This window comes from Ammodytes marinus, assembly GCF_949987685.1.
Source record: "Ammodytes marinus genome assembly, chromosome: 22".
NCBI classification, from domain to species: domain Eukaryota; kingdom Metazoa; phylum Chordata; class Actinopteri; order Uranoscopiformes; family Ammodytidae; genus Ammodytes; species Ammodytes marinus.
In genome coordinates, this window is record NC_137226.1 from 13,301,727 (window position 1) to 13,321,408 (window position 19,682).

Sequence of the window (19,682 nt, forward strand, 5' to 3'; positions counted from 1 at the left end):
AGCCAGCTTTCCAAACACAGCACTGATGGCGGTGATGGATATCACACATTGCACGTACATTTACTGTGCCATAAACGCTCTGTACGTACTTCAAGCATTACAGTTGTAAAAGCATTGCACTCGCACAGAAAAAAAAAGAAGCAGCATGATGGAACCATATGTACTTCCTCTGTACATACTGTATCTGCAGTCACACATTTGTATATAAATACACCCATAGAAACTTGTTATGTGTTTGATACTGTTGTTTATCGTGATGCACACACCCTCGCATACAGGCTTAACATACTTTAAACGCCCTGCCGGACTACTCTCAGGAGACTCCTCGCCCCTGCAGAAAACGTTAGGTTTAACTAACTCAAACTGTCCCCAGGGCCTCGGCCAAAACAGCTGTTGGTGTGCACTGCCTACAAGCATGCAGTATCCCTTTCGCTCGCTCTCTCTCCCTCTCTCTTTATTCCTCTCTTCCTCCAAGTTTTACTGCATCAGCTTAATATGTGTGATAAAATAATCATGAAATATTCATTTTTACTTTGCCAAAATACTTGCAAATATATCTTAGTTTAGACTGAACCCAATAGACCTCTGCCTCCCTCGTTTTCTCTTCTCGTTTGGCAAAAATAAGTGTGTTCATCATCTGAGGTCGCATCCGATCCACGGCTCCCATAAATGGACAATTTACAGTAGGTTTTTTCTAAGCTATACATGCAAATGGGGGAGCATGTCAGGGTGTAGCTGTTCATTTCCTGTTGTGTCAGTTAACTCCTACGTGCTCTAAGTATCTCCAAATATGGATCCAGTGCAAAACTACACCTTTCAGCGGGAGGAAAAATGTGCATCATAGCTGTTCTTGTTGTAGCCTAATGAGTTCATTCCAATTACACTTATTCCCTCTCAAAAAATTAGCATTAGCATCTCTCTCCCTGACTTAGTGCCATTGACTTTACATTCAATTTCTTATCAGACACACTCTTAGAAATGTTATATATTAAGTCTTTGTGGTTTAAAAACTAAATAATTAAAAAAATTAAAAAATAGTACATTGTTTGCAGTCGGAAGTTTAAGCCAACAGATATACCTTTTATTCAGCTTTTTTTAAATGGCAGAGCTAGCAAAAATAGATGAACAATGCAAAAATAATCTGCTTTGAAGCAGGAAATGCATTGAACGCATTTGTTTGTTCTCAGGGTTGACATAGCTTTTTCCAAGAAAACACCACACAGAACCTTTTGAGCTAGGGTGACTATTAGCAGAGGCTTCTTTTCACACGATAGCCCCCAAAGGGACTATATAGTCCATGATTTCCCATTATTATATAAACCCTATTCATTATTATCCCTGTAATATTTGACATTTTTTATGTACTCATTTTACAACAGTCAGAGCATGTTTTACAGCACTTGAATATGTCTCCTGTGTCTTGGTCTCCTAAGTGTTTCATATCCTACTTCCAAAAAAAAAAAAAAAACGATCGGCATGTGGCCAGTGGAAGAGTGGAAGTGGTTCATGAGTTCTCCGACATACCAGCCACTGTAGCAGGTGGACAAAATATTTTCTTCCATTGATGCGAAGAGTGAAAGGCCAGGCTTTGTGCCAGTGTTGCTTTCACATTCCAGATGACTTGAATTCCTCTCCTCACCTGGACACCTGCACAGCTGCGACTCTGTAGCTGTTTGACATTGAACTTCTCTCTTCACTGCAGGGAACAGTGTGTACGAGGAAAGCACATGTTTGCTTTAATGTTCTTTTACATTCCCCGCAACTTTTTCAGCGCTAATTAGCCAATGTTAGCGTGCTTACATGCCAAAATAACTAACACAAGGTAAACATTTTACCTGCTAAACATTAGCATGTTGACATTGTCATTGTGAGCATGATGATGTTAGCATTTAACTCAAAGCACAGCCTCGCTTTCCTGAGCTGCTAGCATGTTAGCGTGTTAACAATTGAATTGAGGATAAGTAAGCTAATTTACGTGTGGGACAATGTTGCTGCTAGTCCATAAAAGACAATGACAATTGCCTTTTTTTAAACAAAAATACAACATGTTCCAACTTTTTGATTGAAGTAAATGGAAGGTTATGTGAGCATCGTATGTGTGTTTGACTGTTTCAGCCTTTTATCCAGCAGCAACAAGTCTCCATTATTGTTGCTTTATTTGTCAACCTCACAGCTGGCAAGCACATCACTTACGCCTAGCTAGTTTTTACTTGTTTATCTTGTTAATTATCTTTATTAGACAAACAAACGGTTCTCTGACTGCACGGGGAAAAAAAGATCCAAAGGAGCTTTACTTTTTTTTTTTTTTTACTGGTATGTGAATGAGTCATTTGGAGGCGCTTTCAAGTCCCCTCTGCTAAAATCAGAGGGTTAAATAGGAGCATTCCTTGCATAGCTCCATAAACATAATGTGGAGATTAATGTTGTTTTTCTAAAGGTTGCGAGGGGGGATAGTCGCTCCGGGTATCACGGTTACAAATATGACAAAAACAAAAAAAGCTGCAGTCTTCTTCTCTTCTCACAGTATACTAAGCCCTAGTGCTAGGAACATTTCACCAAATCCAAAAATAGATGTGCTGCTGCTTTTGGCCCATACTTATTCTTCATCTTCACTCCCAGACTGCTGCTCCATCTACTTTCGGTGCCTCGTTTGGCCAATAGGGGCCCATTGTTTTGATGCCTTTTAACTCAAGACTTTCTGAGAAGATGGGGGCATTACGAGGTGGTGTAATCCCAGGGGCTGTCAGGATAATATCAACTTGGCTTGCAAGGCTTTTTTAAGAGGCTGGCACTTATCCGCTGGGTTTTTTTCTGTGCCAGGGCCTGGCAGTCTCGACAGGTAGTAATTTGACTGGTAAATGTGTCATTATAGCCATTGTAGAGGGTTGGGGCAGACGGGGTGAGAGAAAAGAGAGAGACGGAATGAATAAGGAAGAGGGTGGGTGAGATGGTTGAATGGATGCAGCCAGGTTTCAAAGATAGATTGTGGAATAAATAGACAGATAACAGCCATGTAAGGGGGAAGAGGTTTTAAAGGGGACAGGCTAAAGATGGGCTGATGTTTTTTGAAAGTCTGAAAAATGTCAGAAACTTAGTGACTCCAGGATGCTCAATTTTATGGAATGCCGTCTTTTTTTCCCGAAATGCCTCCATTGGCTTTTGCAAAGTGTGGGTGGTCCCTTCGGTGATATGCACACAAAAAGGGCAGGACAATGTGACTGTACCACGTTCAGTCTTGCATTTATTTGAACAGCCCCCTATTAATGCATCGTATATCATATTGAGAAATATAATCGTCTCAGTTTTATTACTGTTGGATCTTGGTGAGTGCACGGTCCACGCTGTGATCATTTTGTCGACAAACCTCCTCTCATTTTAATTTCCCTATAGTAAATGACTTGTTTTGAAATGATTTATAACTCCCTTTTTTTTTTTTTTTTTTTCAAAAACTGAACACTTAATGAAAACGCTGTACACATAAATCATGCCTTATTTGCTACAATAGCAAAGAAGAGTGTGCGCTTTCCTTGCTTATGCGTTCACTAATAACTTTGTCTCCTTTTGGCATCGCTGGTTCTAGGAAGTATGTGATTAGACTGGGTGATGTTTCGGAGGGGGCCTTGTCGGTTTTGGTTATTGCTCTCAGTTTGTCTTAATTACGGTCTTATGAATAGCCCCGCATCCAAGTGCAAGTTGCACAAAAACCCATTTCCCAAATGACACTAGGCTTGCATCTTAAGACACAGAGAGTGAATTCTTGCGGTATTTGAAATATCTCTCCCTCCTACCAAGTCACCAAAGTTTTCACAGTGTAATAGCAAGGGGGGGAGACCAGGCCTTTGTTGACTGTATGGGCTCCAGAAAAGGGGGGGGGGGGGGTGAGATGCAGTAGAAGAGGGTGGAAGAGGTTAGAAGAAGAGATCCCTTTGGAGTCATGGTTTCTCTTTTGCATTTCTCTGCTCCTCTGTGCCTTTTTCTCCTGTTCATGCGAACATCTGTGTGTGCTCATTGGTATGCTCAGGAGTGTTAATGCATGCACACAAATGCACCTCCATTGCTTGCTTGCTTGCATGCATATCTACAGATGTCTAAGAGTCTTAGCTGGGGCCCTTTTTTGGCCTCCCAACTCTAAGTATGAGACTGCGGGCAAAAGGAAAAAAAGGCAGTCAGAAAATACGCTTATAGCACACAGGAAGCTGCGTTCGAGAGCCGAGTCATGTCCTAGGGAACAGAGTTTAGCCAAGCTCTGACATGTGGGTAAACAACACAGGAAAAAGCTAGCAGCAGAGATATGGTGAGAGAGGGAGGGAGGGAGGAAAGGAAGGAGGTCACTAAAGGGATGGAGGGTGGGACATCTAGAAGGGAGGGAAGGAACAAGCAGCCTTTAGCCTTTTTCTGTCAGCTGAGGCCGGACTGAGGGAGACTATTCTATTACCAGACCTTGTTGCATTGTGTGTCTCTGCTTGTTGGAGAAAGGCATTGTGAAAAGGCTGGAATGGTGTGAAGGAAAAACACATTGTTTTGAAGGCTAATTCAAGGTATGACAATCGTAGTTCTTCCTTTTTGTCCTATGCTGCACTACAGCATCCTTTTTTTTCTGCCACAGTCGTTTTTTCCTATTCACGTTGTTTCACCCACAAAGACTAGAGGTATTTAAATATGACTTTAGTAAGCGCTATGGTGCGTGCACCTTTTTTTCTGTTCAGCTTTCATCTGTTGACTTTGCTCCGGCGTACAGTAAATGTTTGCCGGTGGGTGTAGCGCTGTGGATGGTAGATGTATGATGTGAGGCTCAGAGTAGCTCCTGGGTGGTCTCGGTCCTCACAGCACAGCCGGCCGTGTACCCTGGTTGGGGTATTTTTAGCTAGAGTTGTTCCTAACTGACTGAGTTATAAAGTCCCCCGTTGGCTTCTCCTTCCTCTCTTTCGTTCTGTCTCTCTCTGTTTTGCTATTCTTTCTCTGATTTTCAGCCTCGTTCCTCTGGGGTTTTTTTTCACTGTACATCTCAGCCAGGCTTTTGTCACCTAAGACTGGCGCTTGTATACACACACACACACACACACACACACACAGATACGACCGCAAACTTCTAGTCAGTGCTGTGTGTAGGAGGATGGAATGTACAACAAGATGTAAAGTTGAAGATTGTGTATTAGAAATGGCTGAAAGTCTATTCCAAACAATGCCCAAAAGGACCATCTTTGTTTTAGGGACACAGTTTTTTGGAGGAGCAGTCACTTTTAGCAATAACCGCAAAAGGACAAATGTGTCGTGTTTCCTGTGGCTTCATCACAATAAAAGCCATTTAGATGTTTTTAATTTGATGCATCAGAGATAAAAAAATAAATAAAAATGCCTAATTTCCTGTTAATCCAGCATCAAGAAACAGGGTTTAATTACATGAAAATCCTAAACATTCTAACTTAATACCGAATTGTGATGGCTATTACTATATTCTAAAGCTTTATTTGACTGCTGGCCTGTTTTTCCTGCCCTCTCCCTCCCTTGAAACGCTTAAATGCATCATTTCCACTGTCGTCCCTCATTTCCTTTCCGAAAGCAAGTGAATTAACATGTCTGTGTATGATGATGTCATCCCTGCAGGGCACAAGCATGGAGGAAATGGACTTTGAGCAACGCCGGGAGCTGAGAAGGCAGAAACGGGAGGAGATGCGCCTGGAGGCCGAACGGTAATGCCCCCTGTTTGGTTGTCTTTTCATTCGTGTCTGCAGATTAACACTCAAGGATTTTCCATATTTTTTTTCCCCTTGCAAAAGCAGAAAACGGTTCAAAAAGTCAGCCCCTTCGCAATGGATTCCCCTGTAGTTGCAACCACAGGCATACGACCGTAAAGCTGCTCAGGTTGAGCGAAGCTGAGGGAGCAGCCTGTGTTGTATAACAGAGCTCTGTATATGTCGATTCACAACGCAACCTCCTCTGATGTCCATGCCAAGTTGGAGCAGGAGGGAGACTGCTTTAATGACTCAGACCCCTCCTCTAGGTCTTTAAGAACGCCGGCGCTCAGCAAATATTGGCTTCCCCCAGCCCGGGCTTGAAGGGGAGAAAAAGGGCTTGATAAGAAATCTGATAAGCCACGTGATGACCTTTAAGTGGGAATGTTCAATCATGCCCGCCCTCCCGCTTTCCAATTTTCTCTCCCAGATACTGTGGCCTCGTGAACCCTCTTTGAGTCAATGGAAGGAATTGATTAAACCAAAGTCCGTCTCAGTAAATTGATTGAATGGTAACACGCCAAGTGTGGTAATCAGAAATAGTAAGAAAAGAGGGCTTTTATTGTAAGAACTTGATACATAGCGTGCCAAGGAGGCATTTCATTGGGCTCTTTTTAAACTAAAGTCTCTTCATCTTGAGCTGCGGCCCCCTCCAATTAAGGATGAGGTTGATGTGAATGCAGATACTGGCCAAGGTCACTTGCCTCTTTGATGTATCTGTGAAAAGACTTTTTATTAGAGCCAGCTACTCCGTCACCGATGAAAAACAAGCAGACATAGGTCTGAGCACTGCTTAATGCATAGATGTTTCTCTCGGATAATTCTTTTTTATGACACAAAGAATACGTGAGTAGCATTTTACCTTAAGTAAAGAAAAAAGGCCCTTTGCTCAAGGTAAAATAGTGTTATTCTGTAAAAAACGAAGATGCAGTCAGCAAAAAACTGCAGATCATCCAAAACAGTGAAGGACATACAGTATACTAGGTAATAAAATTCAGGGTCAGGTCATTCATCCAGAGACGTTGAAAATAAAGTGCCTGTCAGCTTGCGTGTGCTGTTAGGAAGGTGCTTAGTTTATTTTGAATTGTAATTTTCTTATTTTGTCTAGTGATTAGAGCTGGACCAATTAATCTACATGATATTATATACAAAATGAATTATAAATATTTAAATATATTGTCGGGGATATGCAGTGTCAGCTTAAACAGTATGTCAGCCTATTAAAACCGAAATACAGAATATACTGAATGTTTATGGGTTTTTTTAAACAGTGTTGCCATAAAGTAGTAGTACGTAGTTTGGTCACAATTTTTATTAAAGCTGTATTTATTTTTATTTTTTTGGCCACTCAGCGGAACAAGCTTAAAACACAACAAGGACATACAGTTTTGTCACCTTGTAAAGTAAAGTTGACATGGCAATGTGTTAGCACTGGTTGCTAACTTTGTCTGCCTGTCACTTGGTACTTGGCAGGACCTCTCAGTGGGTTCATCAGAACTTTTTCTGCTCTGGCTACAATACAAGATTGTTGAGTTTGCAGTATAGAGGCCAGCAAACCAAAACAATAAGCAAAAAGAGTTTAGTGCAGCTTTAATAACCATTTGATGAGATTAACTGATATGTATTCAACTCATATCATTATTGCTATCATCTGAAAGTGTGGTAAACAAATTAAAGCGTACTTCTTCCGTTGCTATCTACGACCATTGTAACCCGATGGTCATTTTTTGGTTTCATTGTTATGTAGAGATCCTCCCTATTTTGTGCTACAGTTCTGCATTGTTCTGCTTCTTGGCATCTTCTGGTTTTTACCTCTTTTGGAATGGTATGCCTCATTTCCCCAGATGCGCCCTAAATAGCTGATTGAAATGAAGGTTAATGCCGTTGTTAATGTTTCATGGCATAAATACCTCCCCCATAAACCTCCTGCTGCTCAAATGATTTTTGTCGTTTTTGGGAGTGTTTATGTTACATGGAGAAGATGGAATGTGGCAGCGTGGACTTAAGACGAGCCGACTGACGGACATGGAGATGAACCAAGGACGAAAAGGAGCGCGAGTTGTTAAGCGCCTTTTCGACGTTCCCCATTTTTCGAGCTCCATGGGGAGATTTGCTCGTGACTGTTTATTTGGTCGGGGCAGCAATAATTTCAGCTGGCAGGCGACGCGCCGCTCCTGTTATTGATAAAAGATTACATCTCTACATTGTTTCCATTTCTGCCAATGGATTGAAACAATCAATATTTACATGCCCCGCTTGGTTAAACTAGTCAAAACCACATGTTGTCTCATTGGCGCTCTTCCATTCAACCATCACTGAAGAACCCTTGTGAGAAGACAGAGAGAGCGCTAGCCGGGAGAGTGTGGGGGCCATATAATAACGGCTTTAGGAAAGCCAAATTCCTGGCTATTATAAGTGTTTACTGGCCAGGTCTCTGCGAGCTGTTTCCTACATGCTGGGACAGTGAGATTGTCTGTGCGTGTGGGAGATTTAAAAATGTTTTGCATGTGTGTATTGCATGGCCTTATAGTACTGATGATAGGGCATGCATGTGCTTAGCATGTGCATGTTAGTGTATGTGTGTACTGTATATGAACGGGGCAGAGGATGGGCGCGTGCATTCAGTTAAGTGTGCACGTGTTTGCTTTAGTGTGCACTTGTGTTGATGTGTGTTTGGATCAGCCTTGGGTGATGAAGGTTTGACAAGCTCCATTCACTTTTACTAGTGTGTGCGTGTGCGTGCCTGAGCGTGTGTGTGTGTGTGTGTGTGTGTGTGTGTGTGTGTGTGTGTGTGTGTGTGTGGAAAACAGCCAAGCCTTCCCTGTTCTGTCTTACATCAGGGTCAGTTATAGTTGTGAGAAAAATGATTGTTGACATAGAGGTGCGCAGTGGGCTTCAATTCACCTTTAAGTTCCATTCAGTGAAGCCGCACACACATAGTTTCCTGCTCTGCTGAGGTTTCTCGCACTCTCTCATGCTCTTTTGTTCCCCTAGCCGTGCTCGTAGTACGTTTCTGTTAAATAAAACACGGTCGCATAGGAATGTCTCGACTGATTTTTTTTTTCTTCTGAGGGAGAACATATGGATGTGGAATTCGGTGACCAGGGAAGGGGGCAAACTTCCTCTGCTTAAAATAGGCTTTTTTTGTTGTAACTGTGATAGTACGCCCAGTTCACACTACAAATATGCAACAGTTTACCGTTCCCAGCTTAGAATATATATATACACATTGCACATATTTTCTACTAGCCCCGCAATGGGGAGTCAGACAGTTAAAGGAATAGTTCCAAATTTTTGGGGAAATGCTCTTGCTGTGAGTAAGATAAGAAGATTTAATACCACTCTAGTCACAGCGCCGGGCCAAGGAAAATAGTCCCACACATGACCCCCAGTATAGAACCACAACCTTTTCTACATTCGGATTGTTTGTTTGTTTGTTTTAAACCCTTGGCAATAGCTTCATATTTATTGCACACAGACATGAGATCTCAGATATCAGTCTTTTCTATTAACTCTGCATCAGAATGCCAATAAGTATCTTGCCTTGTATGTGGAACTGCTCCTTTAAGGTTCAATGTAACTTACTTAAGGCTTTGCGAAATGTGCAATGTTGACGTTGGAGAAAGTCTATTGGATTTCTTCTTTTGATGTCCTTTTTGGGAAATGTTATTTCTGCCATTTCCCACTGTCTCCTCCTCCTCCTCCTCCTCCTCCTCCTCCTTCTCATTCGTTATGCCTCCCCGTTTCCTCCTCCTTCTTTTTCTTCTACATTTCCCCTGGGGGTCACTGTCCGTCTTCTCCTTGTTACTTCCTGCTTTCTCTGCATCCCATCCCTTTCCAGTCCTCCTCATCTTCTCTTTTGATTCTTGTTCTTCCATTTTCAAAAATTCACATTCAGTATCTACCTCCCCCGCTCCAATTCTTCTTCTTCTTCTCTCTCTCTCTCTCTCTCTCTCTCTCTCTCTCTCTCCCTCTCTCTCTCTCCTCTTCGTTCTTGACATGAGAGCCTGGCCGGGCCCCTCCCAACTGAGAGACCAGGAAGGGGCCGAGGAAATAACACCCATCCTCCGTGAATGAGCCATGCCAAACCAAATCCCCCTCCGCCGCCCCCCTATGGGTGAATGGACCGTTCCAAACATGACCCAGGCCGGCACGCTTCGTAAAAAAAACTCTGGTTCTGAAAGGAAGACGGATAGAGGGAGATACAGCTGAAGACATAGAGATAGGGAGGGAGAGGTTTGAGCCACGTACGTCCCACTTCTAACCTACCACATCGGCTTAGAACTGGAATAGAGCCAGCTAACAGAAAATTAAAAAAAAACACATTTACACATCTACAATATATAGGAACATTTACTTTCATATAATTCAAATAATTTGTCCACCAAAAATGTTTTTTTTAGGATTGTACCTGGAAATTGATACAGATGCCACTCTGCCACAAGGACTTGAATGTAAAAATGTACACACTCCCACAGCCATACACAGCGACATGTTCTCTTCAGATCATGAAGTCACCCATAAAAAGTAGTGTACAGTTTTTTATATCTATGATTAACATACATGCTATACAGTCATCTGAATAAAGAGGGGAGTTCTACCACTGGGGCTAACGTTGTGTATTCTTGGAGGCGGCCCAGCCTAGAGCAGGGAGGAGGGGGGGAGAGAGAGAGACAGACTGGGGTACGTTGCGGTTCTTTGGGCCGGCAGTATACGGAAAGGGAAATAGTCCAGAGAGGCCAGCGTGGGAATGGGTCAGCATTTCTGACAGCGCAAGCCGAAGCCCCCGCCCTCTCTCGCTCCCCTCCCCTCCGTTCACAGCAGCTTTTCTTTTCTATCTCCCTCTGTACTTTCCTCCCTCCCTCCCCAGTACCTCTCTCTCTCTCCCCCTCTTCTCGAGGAGGGGTGAAGAAGTCTTTTCTCATGGGCTTCTCCCAAATTGTTTTCGCTGACATTTCTGAGATATTTCGCTGCAAAGAAAATATTTGGACATATTTCTCCCTAATAGGCTCGCTCATGGCCATGTTTTGTGTGTCTGTGCTATCCACGCACCCCAGACAATTTTTTCCTTTGTGAATACAGAATACTGCTTAAATCAGCTTTACTTTGTTATGGGAGGGGGGGGGGTGGATTAAGAATTTATGCATGTGTAAGAAGAGTTTCCCTTGCAGGTGCATCAAAGCAAGCCACGTGTGACACTTTTGCTACATAGTGTACTTGGCACACTGAAGGAACAAAGCATATATGTTGCATACTACTGTATATTCTGACAGACACACACCTGGAGTCTGTCACTGTGGTTGCACATCACACTGTACAGGAAAAGGTGTCGTCTGTGATAAAATCTGACGATTACTCCTTTTTCCATTATCGCGCACGCCCTTTCCTGTCCTATTTTTCATTTCCCACTCCTCACCCTCCATTTCCCTCGCTCTTTTCTTTTTTCTCTTACTTTTTTTTCTTTCCATATGTCCCCGTCCCCCCACTCCTTCTCCCCTCTTCCCCCTTTTCACCTCTCTCCATATTTCTATGTCAGTATGCTGATAGAGTTTGGGGCCTAGGTAAAGGAGAGGGATATTAAATCAGGGCTTTTGGTTGTGTATGCGGCTCTAGCCAAGGCTGTGATTGACAGGAATGCTAATTCAGCTTTTAGGAGTTTGTTCTTCTCTCTCTCTCTCTCTCCTCCTCAGGAATCTTTAACCCTGAGACTGTCGCCCGTCGCCGTTGCCGCAAACTCTTTTGTTCCATATTTAGCTGTCGTCGTTTTGTCTTTCTCATGACATTCGGTGCTGTTTCTGGGATGGCGCAGTCCTCCGGGAGTTAAGGCGGTTGTTTTCACAGAAACAACATATTACTCTCTCCATGGCATTTGAAATAAGAGTTGATATACTTGCCGCTGCATTGGGAACTCGATTATGAATTCAACTGGAATATGAATTCAACTGGGGGGAAAAAATGGTTTGTAGAAAATTGAAGGGGAAAAAAAGTGAGACTTTACAAAGAAGAAAAAAACCCATTCCTTAGGAATGAAAAGTTGAAATCTAAGCAACAAAACACACCCTTGCTCCCTTCAATATCCAAAGTTTCTTTTGTTTTAATTGGTCTGGTATGACCAGTAGTTCATTGTGGCTAATGTTTGCAGAGTGAGTCTGCTGACGCTGGCGTTCATAACAAGCTGATAGGCTGCCTTTAAGGATGAAAAGAGTTTTAATTAATGTATTATAGCAATTTCTTACTCTTTATAGATGCTGGTTTATCTGAAACACACACACACACACACACTCACATGTGCACACGTGTTAAGCATTGCCTGATGTCAATGATGACCCAAAGGTCCGGCTTGGGCGTTAACAGATTCATCTGAGAGAATGAATCAGGAGGGGAATGGCGGAGAGGGGAAGGAAAGAAAGAAGGAAACTGTTGTTCGCAAGCTGTAAAAACCTAACATAAACCCAAGCTGCTTTAGCTCGGCTCACCACACATGTTGCAATTAACATGTAATAGCACGCATCGCCGGCCCACCTCAAAGGCTGGGATGCTGTGATGTTAGGTAGCTAGGCATGTGGTTAGCAGGGGGAGCGTAAAGGTCGGTCCAGGCAACACAGATCAAGCATGGAGCTTAGTGCATGGATGTCAGGTGGCTAGGAAGGCAGCCGTTTGGTGAACTGATGGGGCTGATTTGATAGAAAGGTATTGCACTCTTGAATATCCATCCTGCCTTCATTTGGAAACATAGCTTCTAATATGCTGTAGGCCTACTCATTGGGTGTAACCTCTATCCCTAAAGATGTCTTCTTCTATTTCAGTTAGATTTCCTGCCTTTCCCAGGCTGACTTTGGACCAGCCCCAGAGAAAGGCCTCGACTTGCTTTCAATCAAATTCAAGCACATAAATATACAGTAGCTCCCTAGCCAACTCGATTATGAACAATGGAGTTGTGTTGATGATTGCACGCTGCCGCACCCTTCACTTAAACCTCTGCATTTTATTAAAGACATGCATTATCCACTGCATGTCTGCTTTGGATTCTGCTTTGTCTTGGGTGTAGATCTTGGCATTGTTATGTTGTTGCAGGCAGTTCTCAAATCATGAAAATCATTTTTAAAACAATTAATGACATTTAAGATTTGAACTAGTTACGTTTTAAAATGTTATATTATTCAAGCGTTAATATTTCTTCTAATCAGGCATCAGCCTAGTCTACATACACTCATGTTTTCTTAGGTTGTAAAAAAAATGAACAGGAAAAGTGATTTGTGTCATGGGTCTATCAGAAATACTGAGCTTGTGTCAAGATTTTTATTAGAATAAGTGAAATACAAGAAGCCATATTTTTTCACCTATAGTTAGCATTAAAGCTGGGGTGGAGGATTTGGAGAGAAAATGGCAGTTGGGATAGAGATTTGAATCCAAATACCTCAACCGCTCCACTTCTTTCTCTTCGTTCTCTTTGGTCCCTCCCCTATGGTCCCTCCCTGACACGCTCTTCACCAACAAAGTCGTGCCAAAGTGAATGGACAGTCCCAACAGCCAATAAGAACAGAGAATCGGAGCCTCACTCTGATTTGGTCAAAGTGTACAGCTCATGTTAACTTTGACCAATCAGAAATCATATACCCCAGCTTTAAGAGATTTTGTCAGCGTACTCAGAATAAACACCTTTTAATATTATTGCTGAGAATTAGATGAGAAGACCTTTTATATCTTAAACAAAATATGCAGCTACAGCTAGCAGCCGGTTAGCTAAACTTTGCGTAGCCTAATGACTAGCAAACATGGACCCATAACAGCCTTGCTCTGTCAAATTAAAACAAAAAAACAAAATATGACTTGTTCATTTTTTAGTTTAAGAGGTGCAGGTGTGCATATTTGTTTTTAATATTGGTCAAAGCCCTAGTTAGCTGTTTCCCTCTGCTTCCAATCTCGGTGCTCTGGTTCGCTAAGCTAGCCCATCTGTAGCTTCATATTAAAGTAGCCTACAGATTGTGGTGGTGTCAATCTTCAAACTTAAAAAAGAATATTCCTGAATATATGTCAAACTAATTTAACTAGGAAGGTGATATTTGTGTTGAATATGTGTGTCTCAGCAAACCTGCTTGTGTCTCAAAGGTTATCAAAAAAAGAATTAGCAACTTTAAAAAATGTAAAAATCTATCTCCACGCTTGGCTAGTCAGCACAAATTACTAAGGGATTTATTTTTTTACTTCAGTTTGTTAACACAAGAAAAATGTCATTTCTAGATTTAATACGCTATTAAATTCCTTGTAGAAATAAATTCAACTTTTATGGCCTGTGGTTATTTTTAAAGTGCACGCAAAACACACTGCCTGTTCCAACAGTGACCAGACCGACACAAGCCTTGTTTCTCTGGGCTCTCTCTTATCCTCAGCCAATGACTCCGGGCTGAGTCTTTTTATCAGCTCGTGAAAACTGCAGCACACGATAAGGAGTATTGGTTGTTGCACAGCTGACAGCGGGTCAGCTTAATGGGAGAAAGAGGGAAGAAGAAAAAGAAGAAAGAAAAAAAAAACACTCTAGACAAATCCTTCAGGTTCGGTCACTGCAATGATTACGGTCCAATTGAAAAGATTGTTCACTTTGAAGTTTCAAACTGTGAAGCTCAATTGAGGAAAAGTGAGAAGGAGATGATAGGGTTAAAAGTAAAGGAGGGGGAAAGAAGAAAATTGTGTCTATTTGTCTCCTGACCCTTTCTCTCTCTCTCTCTCTCTCTCTCTCTCTCTCTCTCTCTCTCTCTCTCTCTCTCTCTCTCTCTCTCTCTCTCTCTCTCTATTTGGTCTCACATTTAGGATGACCAGGGAAAATGATGACGAGGAGGAGGCAGCCCGCGAGAGAAGACGCAGGGAGCGCCAGGAGTTGTTGAGAAAAAGGGAGAGTGAGGAGCCCGGCAGCAGACAGACTGACGGCCTGGGCTTGACCAACAGCCACAGGTAAAACACACACAATATACAGTGATAAAGGTCATGTACTGCCACAAATACACTGTCATTGGCTGATTGCTTTTCTCCGAATTCTTTTGGTGGAGGGCAAAAGAACAACCATGCAATGGGAATAAAAAGAGAGGAACACTTGTCATATTATTCTGTTTGTAACCATTATATGAATTAATAATCAATTGGAGAGTCCCTTTACTGCGGAACAATCGGTCCCTATCATTTCTAGATTGGAACTGTATTCTTCTTGTACAAATAAAATAAGTAGGCTACATGTTTAAAAGGGCTTTAACAAATGCACTCAGTGGCTATATCTTTCAAAATAAATTCTAATGGAACCCTGTTTGACTGCTTAGCTTAAATGTTTTGTTTTTCCTAGTTTCTTAAAACAGTGTGTATTTTTGCTTTTAACGTTGTAAGACAAAAAGCCTTTAGGGACTAACCCCCAAATCTAATAAAGAGCCGGAGAGATGCTAACATTAATACCATTACAATTTGATAGTATCAAGTAAAGGCTTCCACACAATGGGGGATACAACAACAAAGTAAGTCCCCCCCACCCCCAAAAAATAAGTTAACGATGTGCTCCTTGGCATTGGAATTAACACTTGTTTGCTGGTAAGCTGGGCATCCAAAATCTTTAGAAACAAAGTACCGCTCTCACTACATCCCAATGTAGGCCTACACCACTTCAACATGTTGAGAAATCCGAAGGGGTTGACAGGCCTGTTGTGCATAGTTATGGCTGCTCGGCTGACATAATATTGAAATGCTGTCATCAGGGAATAAATGATGAAATTCTGTGAAGTGGCTTTTTTTTCTTTTTGCATCATTTAATACATTCAATTCAACCCGTGCAAGAAAGAGCCAAACTCTGCTTTCTTTCTTCCCAGTCCCAGCTGTCAATATGACAACCCACACATTCTCTCGCACCTATCCATCAGAACTGCCATAGGAACTAACAGGGCCTAAATTATCCATTTTCTATGCAGTTTGAGGCTGTGAGATCAATCGTGTTGGCCACAGTGGAAGTGGTGGGTTGCTCTGACGTTCCAGCGGACACAGACTGTGCTTTGTGGCGGTGAATGTTTCCTCTCTATGAGCTCAGAGATACATCCGGGGCCCGTCCAAACAACAGGGGGATTGTGCAGGAGGATGCTGGGACAGGACCTGGTGTTGAGTGGCCATTGTCGATTGTGCGGATGCTAGGATAATGTTTGCCAGACTTTTAGGTCCAAATATCATGAGTCATGCTATGTGGTGGGGGCGAGGTGGATGGATGTACAGATGCGACTTGGTGGGCTTGAAAGAGTTGTTAATAATTAATACATATTTCTTTTAGCTATTTAGTCAGTCAGTAAAACACTTTGGTCCATACTTATATATGTGTGGGCGGGTGTGATACGAGTGGATAGGGCGGTCGTCCACTGGCTTACAGGGTCCGTGGTTCGATCCCCCGTCTCCCCGCCACGTGTCAAAGTGTCCCTGGGCAAGACACTGAACCCTACATTTCTGCTGATAATTAGCTTGCACCCTGCATGGTAGCTGCTGCTATCGGTGTATGAATGTTTGTGATTGGGTGAATGTGTACAAAGCAATGTAAAGCGCTTTGGGTCTGTGAAAAAACAGGGAAAAGCGCTATATAAATCCATTTGCCATATGTGGCTATAACTATTGGCTGAATTATCATGACATTTTGTACAGATATTCGTGTTCCCAAATGGATGTATTCTAATGACTATGGTGATTCCCTGTCTTTTCCTCTAGTGCTACCATGTTCATATTCTGTAATGACTTTGGGTGAACCTCTGGCTTGTCATCAGCTCTACTTTAGTCTAACCTTTTGTTTTATGACCAGAATACTTGCAAAGTAAGGAAAATCCTAAATTCGGCCACGCCTGCACTTTATGTTCACTGCAGATGTTAGCATGCTGACATTAGCATGATGGTGAAGGTGGTGAACATTATATCCACTAAACATCAGCATGTTAAACATTGGCTCAACCATCACTGTGCCAGCCTCACAGAGGTGTTAGCACGGGCTTTAGACTCTGGGTCTTGTTTACATTGTAGTACATAGGTAGAGCTGATATGTGAGGGTGTGTATACAAAAGAGCTATTGAGTCAAGGATGGAAAATCCCTAACCTTGAATCCGAGAGGAATTTACTGATTTTCTGTTTGTTTTAAAGGCCTGACCAGTGGTTTATTTGAAAGCATGTCTGTGGCAAAGACCTGTCAATACAGCCAATAGTCAGCATTCCCCACATACTGGCTGCAGAGCTGTAAAACAGTGGGGCGGTCACTCTCTGTAAACTTTGATTTCCTTTCACAGAGTTTAGGTTTTCGGTGCAACGGCAGAGAAGGTTTTTGTTAAGACCTCATGCTCTTTTAGCACCTTTTGTTAGTATCAAGGTCAGGCCAAAGTAAGTCTGTTTGATCAGTTCCAGAACAAATTTCAAGAAGAAGCCTTACTGAGCAGGTGCTTATGTCAAGTTTTGGGGTATTTTGTCTTTCATTTCCCAAGTGACTCAATTGAGCACTTGTTATAATATCTTTTGCTTCTCTGCCTTGTCCTTGTTTTGAGCACCAAGCTGATAAGTTCAACCGGAAAACTGCTTTAGTAGAACATAGCCTTAGTCTATAACCACTCAAGCACTAAAAAAGTATTGGGGGTATGAACCTTAAAGGTCACATATTATGCAAATTTTCAGGTTCAAAATTGTAGTTTGGGCTTTTTCTAGAAACTGTTTTCATGGTGTACAAACAACCCCTTTATATATTTCTCACAGTGCCATTGCTGAATCTCCTCTTTTCAGCCTAATTTGTGGTGATTTCTGGGTGGTGTGGCTTATCACAGGTGGTGCTAAGTTCGGTTGGTAATGGGTTGGGGGGCCCAGCACCTCATGAAGGGAAAGAGAAATCTGACTGGGGTTTTTGCAACAGGTGGAGAAAAAGAGAGAGGGTTGTTTTTTTGTCACACTTTGGGAGTCTCTAGTCACAACGGGGGCCTTTATTAATGTTGAAAAACCATGATAAAAAAGTGTGTTTTTCTTAATAGGTGACCTTTAAATCAAGGGCATCTCAATGGTTGACAGGAGGTGTTATGCTGTCAGTTTAACTGCACACGTTTGACGTCCTTGGTACTGACCTCAAGGCCTCTTCCTCATTTACAATGGAGCGCACAGTGAAATGTCTGTCTCCCTTCTCTCTCTCTCTCTCTCTCTCTCTCTCTCTCTCTCTCTCTCTCTCTCTCTCTCTCTCGCAGTGTGTCAGACGCTGTGAGCAGTTCTTGCGGCGGAGGCGAAGACGAGGACCAGGCCCTGCAGGAGCGCATGGCCAAGCGCGAGGAGAGACGGCTGAGGCGCATGCAGGAGGCGCAGGAGAGACAGAGGGAGCTGGACAGCACCGCCGTCGCCACGGAGAAAAACAACAACAACAACAACGAGGACGCAGAAGAGGAGGAGAGGCCTTCCTCCTGGCGCCGGGGCCGTAACCGCGACAACGAGGAGGAAGAGGAGAAGAGCATGTATGGCTCCAGGAGAAGAGAGCAAGAGGAAGAGGAAGCTCCACAGGCCCAAGAGGAAGCAGAGGAGGAAGTAGAGGAGCAGGAAGTGGAAGTGGAGGAGGAGGAGGAGGAAAAACCCAGAAGGTCTTACATGAGAGAAATGGTGAGTCGCGTTTTTTTTTTTTTTTTTTTGGAAGAGGGGGGCATTTTTAATATAAACAAACAAAAACAAAACAGTACAATGCAGCAAGGCACCTCAGTTACATCGATCCACACCATTCTTTTTGAATCTCTTGTAGCCGACAGTCCCGCCAAATTAATTCAAAATTCTTCAAGGGGACAGTGTACATTAATAAACCGTCTTTAGAGAAGAAAAAAACATAAATGCACCCAAGCTAGTTTTCACAAGCTGGCCCTTCGCCTGCTGTCAATAGGCATCCTGAAGTGTAAACAACATAAAAACACAAATACATAGATAGATAGAAAGCGCATTATATTTTCGTCTCATGCAAATCAAATAAATGTGATGCTTGTTTCTGTAGGAATCCACCGAAGAACCTAATAATCAAAACAAGGTATGGTCGTTGATTTATTGACTTTGTGTTGCACATCTTTCGCGATGAGTCACTTCATTTATCTTTCCTTTCAAAGAAAAATTGCTATAAACCCTTTTGTCGTAGGAACTCGCTAAGGAAGAAGAAACACATTCAGTAGTCAGCGAGAGTTCAAACCAAGCCAATTCAACCTATTCAGAGGCTGACGAGATTGCAGCAGTAGCATCAGAGGAATCTGGAGAGGTACCTGAGGAGGATTATGATGTAGATTATTCATCAGAGAACAAGTCTATGACACTCAGAAATGACAGTGAAGAGGACAATGAGGTATCTGAGATACTGCACTCAGACCATAATGAGGTATACATGTGGTAAGGCTTTCAGTAGAGGTGTGATGCACAGCACGGAAAGAAAATCTCTGGGTAATTTCAGTGTCGGGGGGGATGGATCTTCGAGGAGATAAGTAAAACAGAAATGAGCTGACGAAACCACTGAAAAATCGCTTAATAAGGGGCTGTCTTGTTGACTTTGTGATTCACGCCGGAGCCTGGGCGCTGAAATTACCCAGACACCTCACGTCGTCACAGTGTGGCTATGCACCATTTGCAAAACTGATGGTAACTGAGCCTGCGTTTTTTTTTTCTATTTTTTTTTTTTACGAGGTGCGGTTGCAGCCATGCGGTGGGATTTTTTTTAATGAGGTTAAGGCTATGCTTCACAGAGTGGTCACAGTTTTTTTTCTGCATGTCTTCCACCTCTGCTATTAGAGCAGTAACACTTATGCTGAGTCCACTCCGGAAAACTCCCTGTAGCAGAGGAATATAATGTCATTTAAGATAATAAGAGTCTTTGCAGATCATTGAAAATAGGATCATGGGTATACACACTTCCAGTAAACTGTATTACACCAGGATTTTGTGGCTCAATATGGAATATAA

General features: G+C 42.5%; 1 protein-coding gene across 8 annotated transcripts in view; it reads left to right on the top strand.

The window, feature by feature from the left end:
* cald1a (caldesmon 1a) overlaps nucleotides 1-19,682 on the top strand; it is a 54,546-nt gene that overhangs the window by 18,553 nt on the left and 16,311 nt on the right. For 3 of the 8 annotated variants that reach the window (XR_013845461.1, XM_080051195.1, XM_080051197.1), the window contains exons 2-6: nucleotides 5,605-5,690; nucleotides 14,541-14,681; nucleotides 17,951-18,353; nucleotides 18,733-18,765; nucleotides 18,871-19,104. Coding sequence is in view for 7 of the 8 variants with exons in the window: in XM_080051195.1 (XP_079907321.1) it covers nucleotides 5,614-5,690; nucleotides 14,541-14,681; nucleotides 17,951-18,353; nucleotides 18,733-18,765; nucleotides 18,871-19,104 (888 nt within the window). In the remaining variant the exon portion in view is untranslated. Of the gene's footprint in view, nucleotides 1-4,409; nucleotides 4,539-5,604; nucleotides 5,691-14,540; nucleotides 14,682-17,950; nucleotides 18,354-18,732; nucleotides 18,766-18,870; nucleotides 19,105-19,682 lie in introns of those variants that run through there. The other 5 variants (XM_080051198.1, XM_080051199.1, XM_080051196.1 and 2 more) reach the window with 4 other exon arrangements.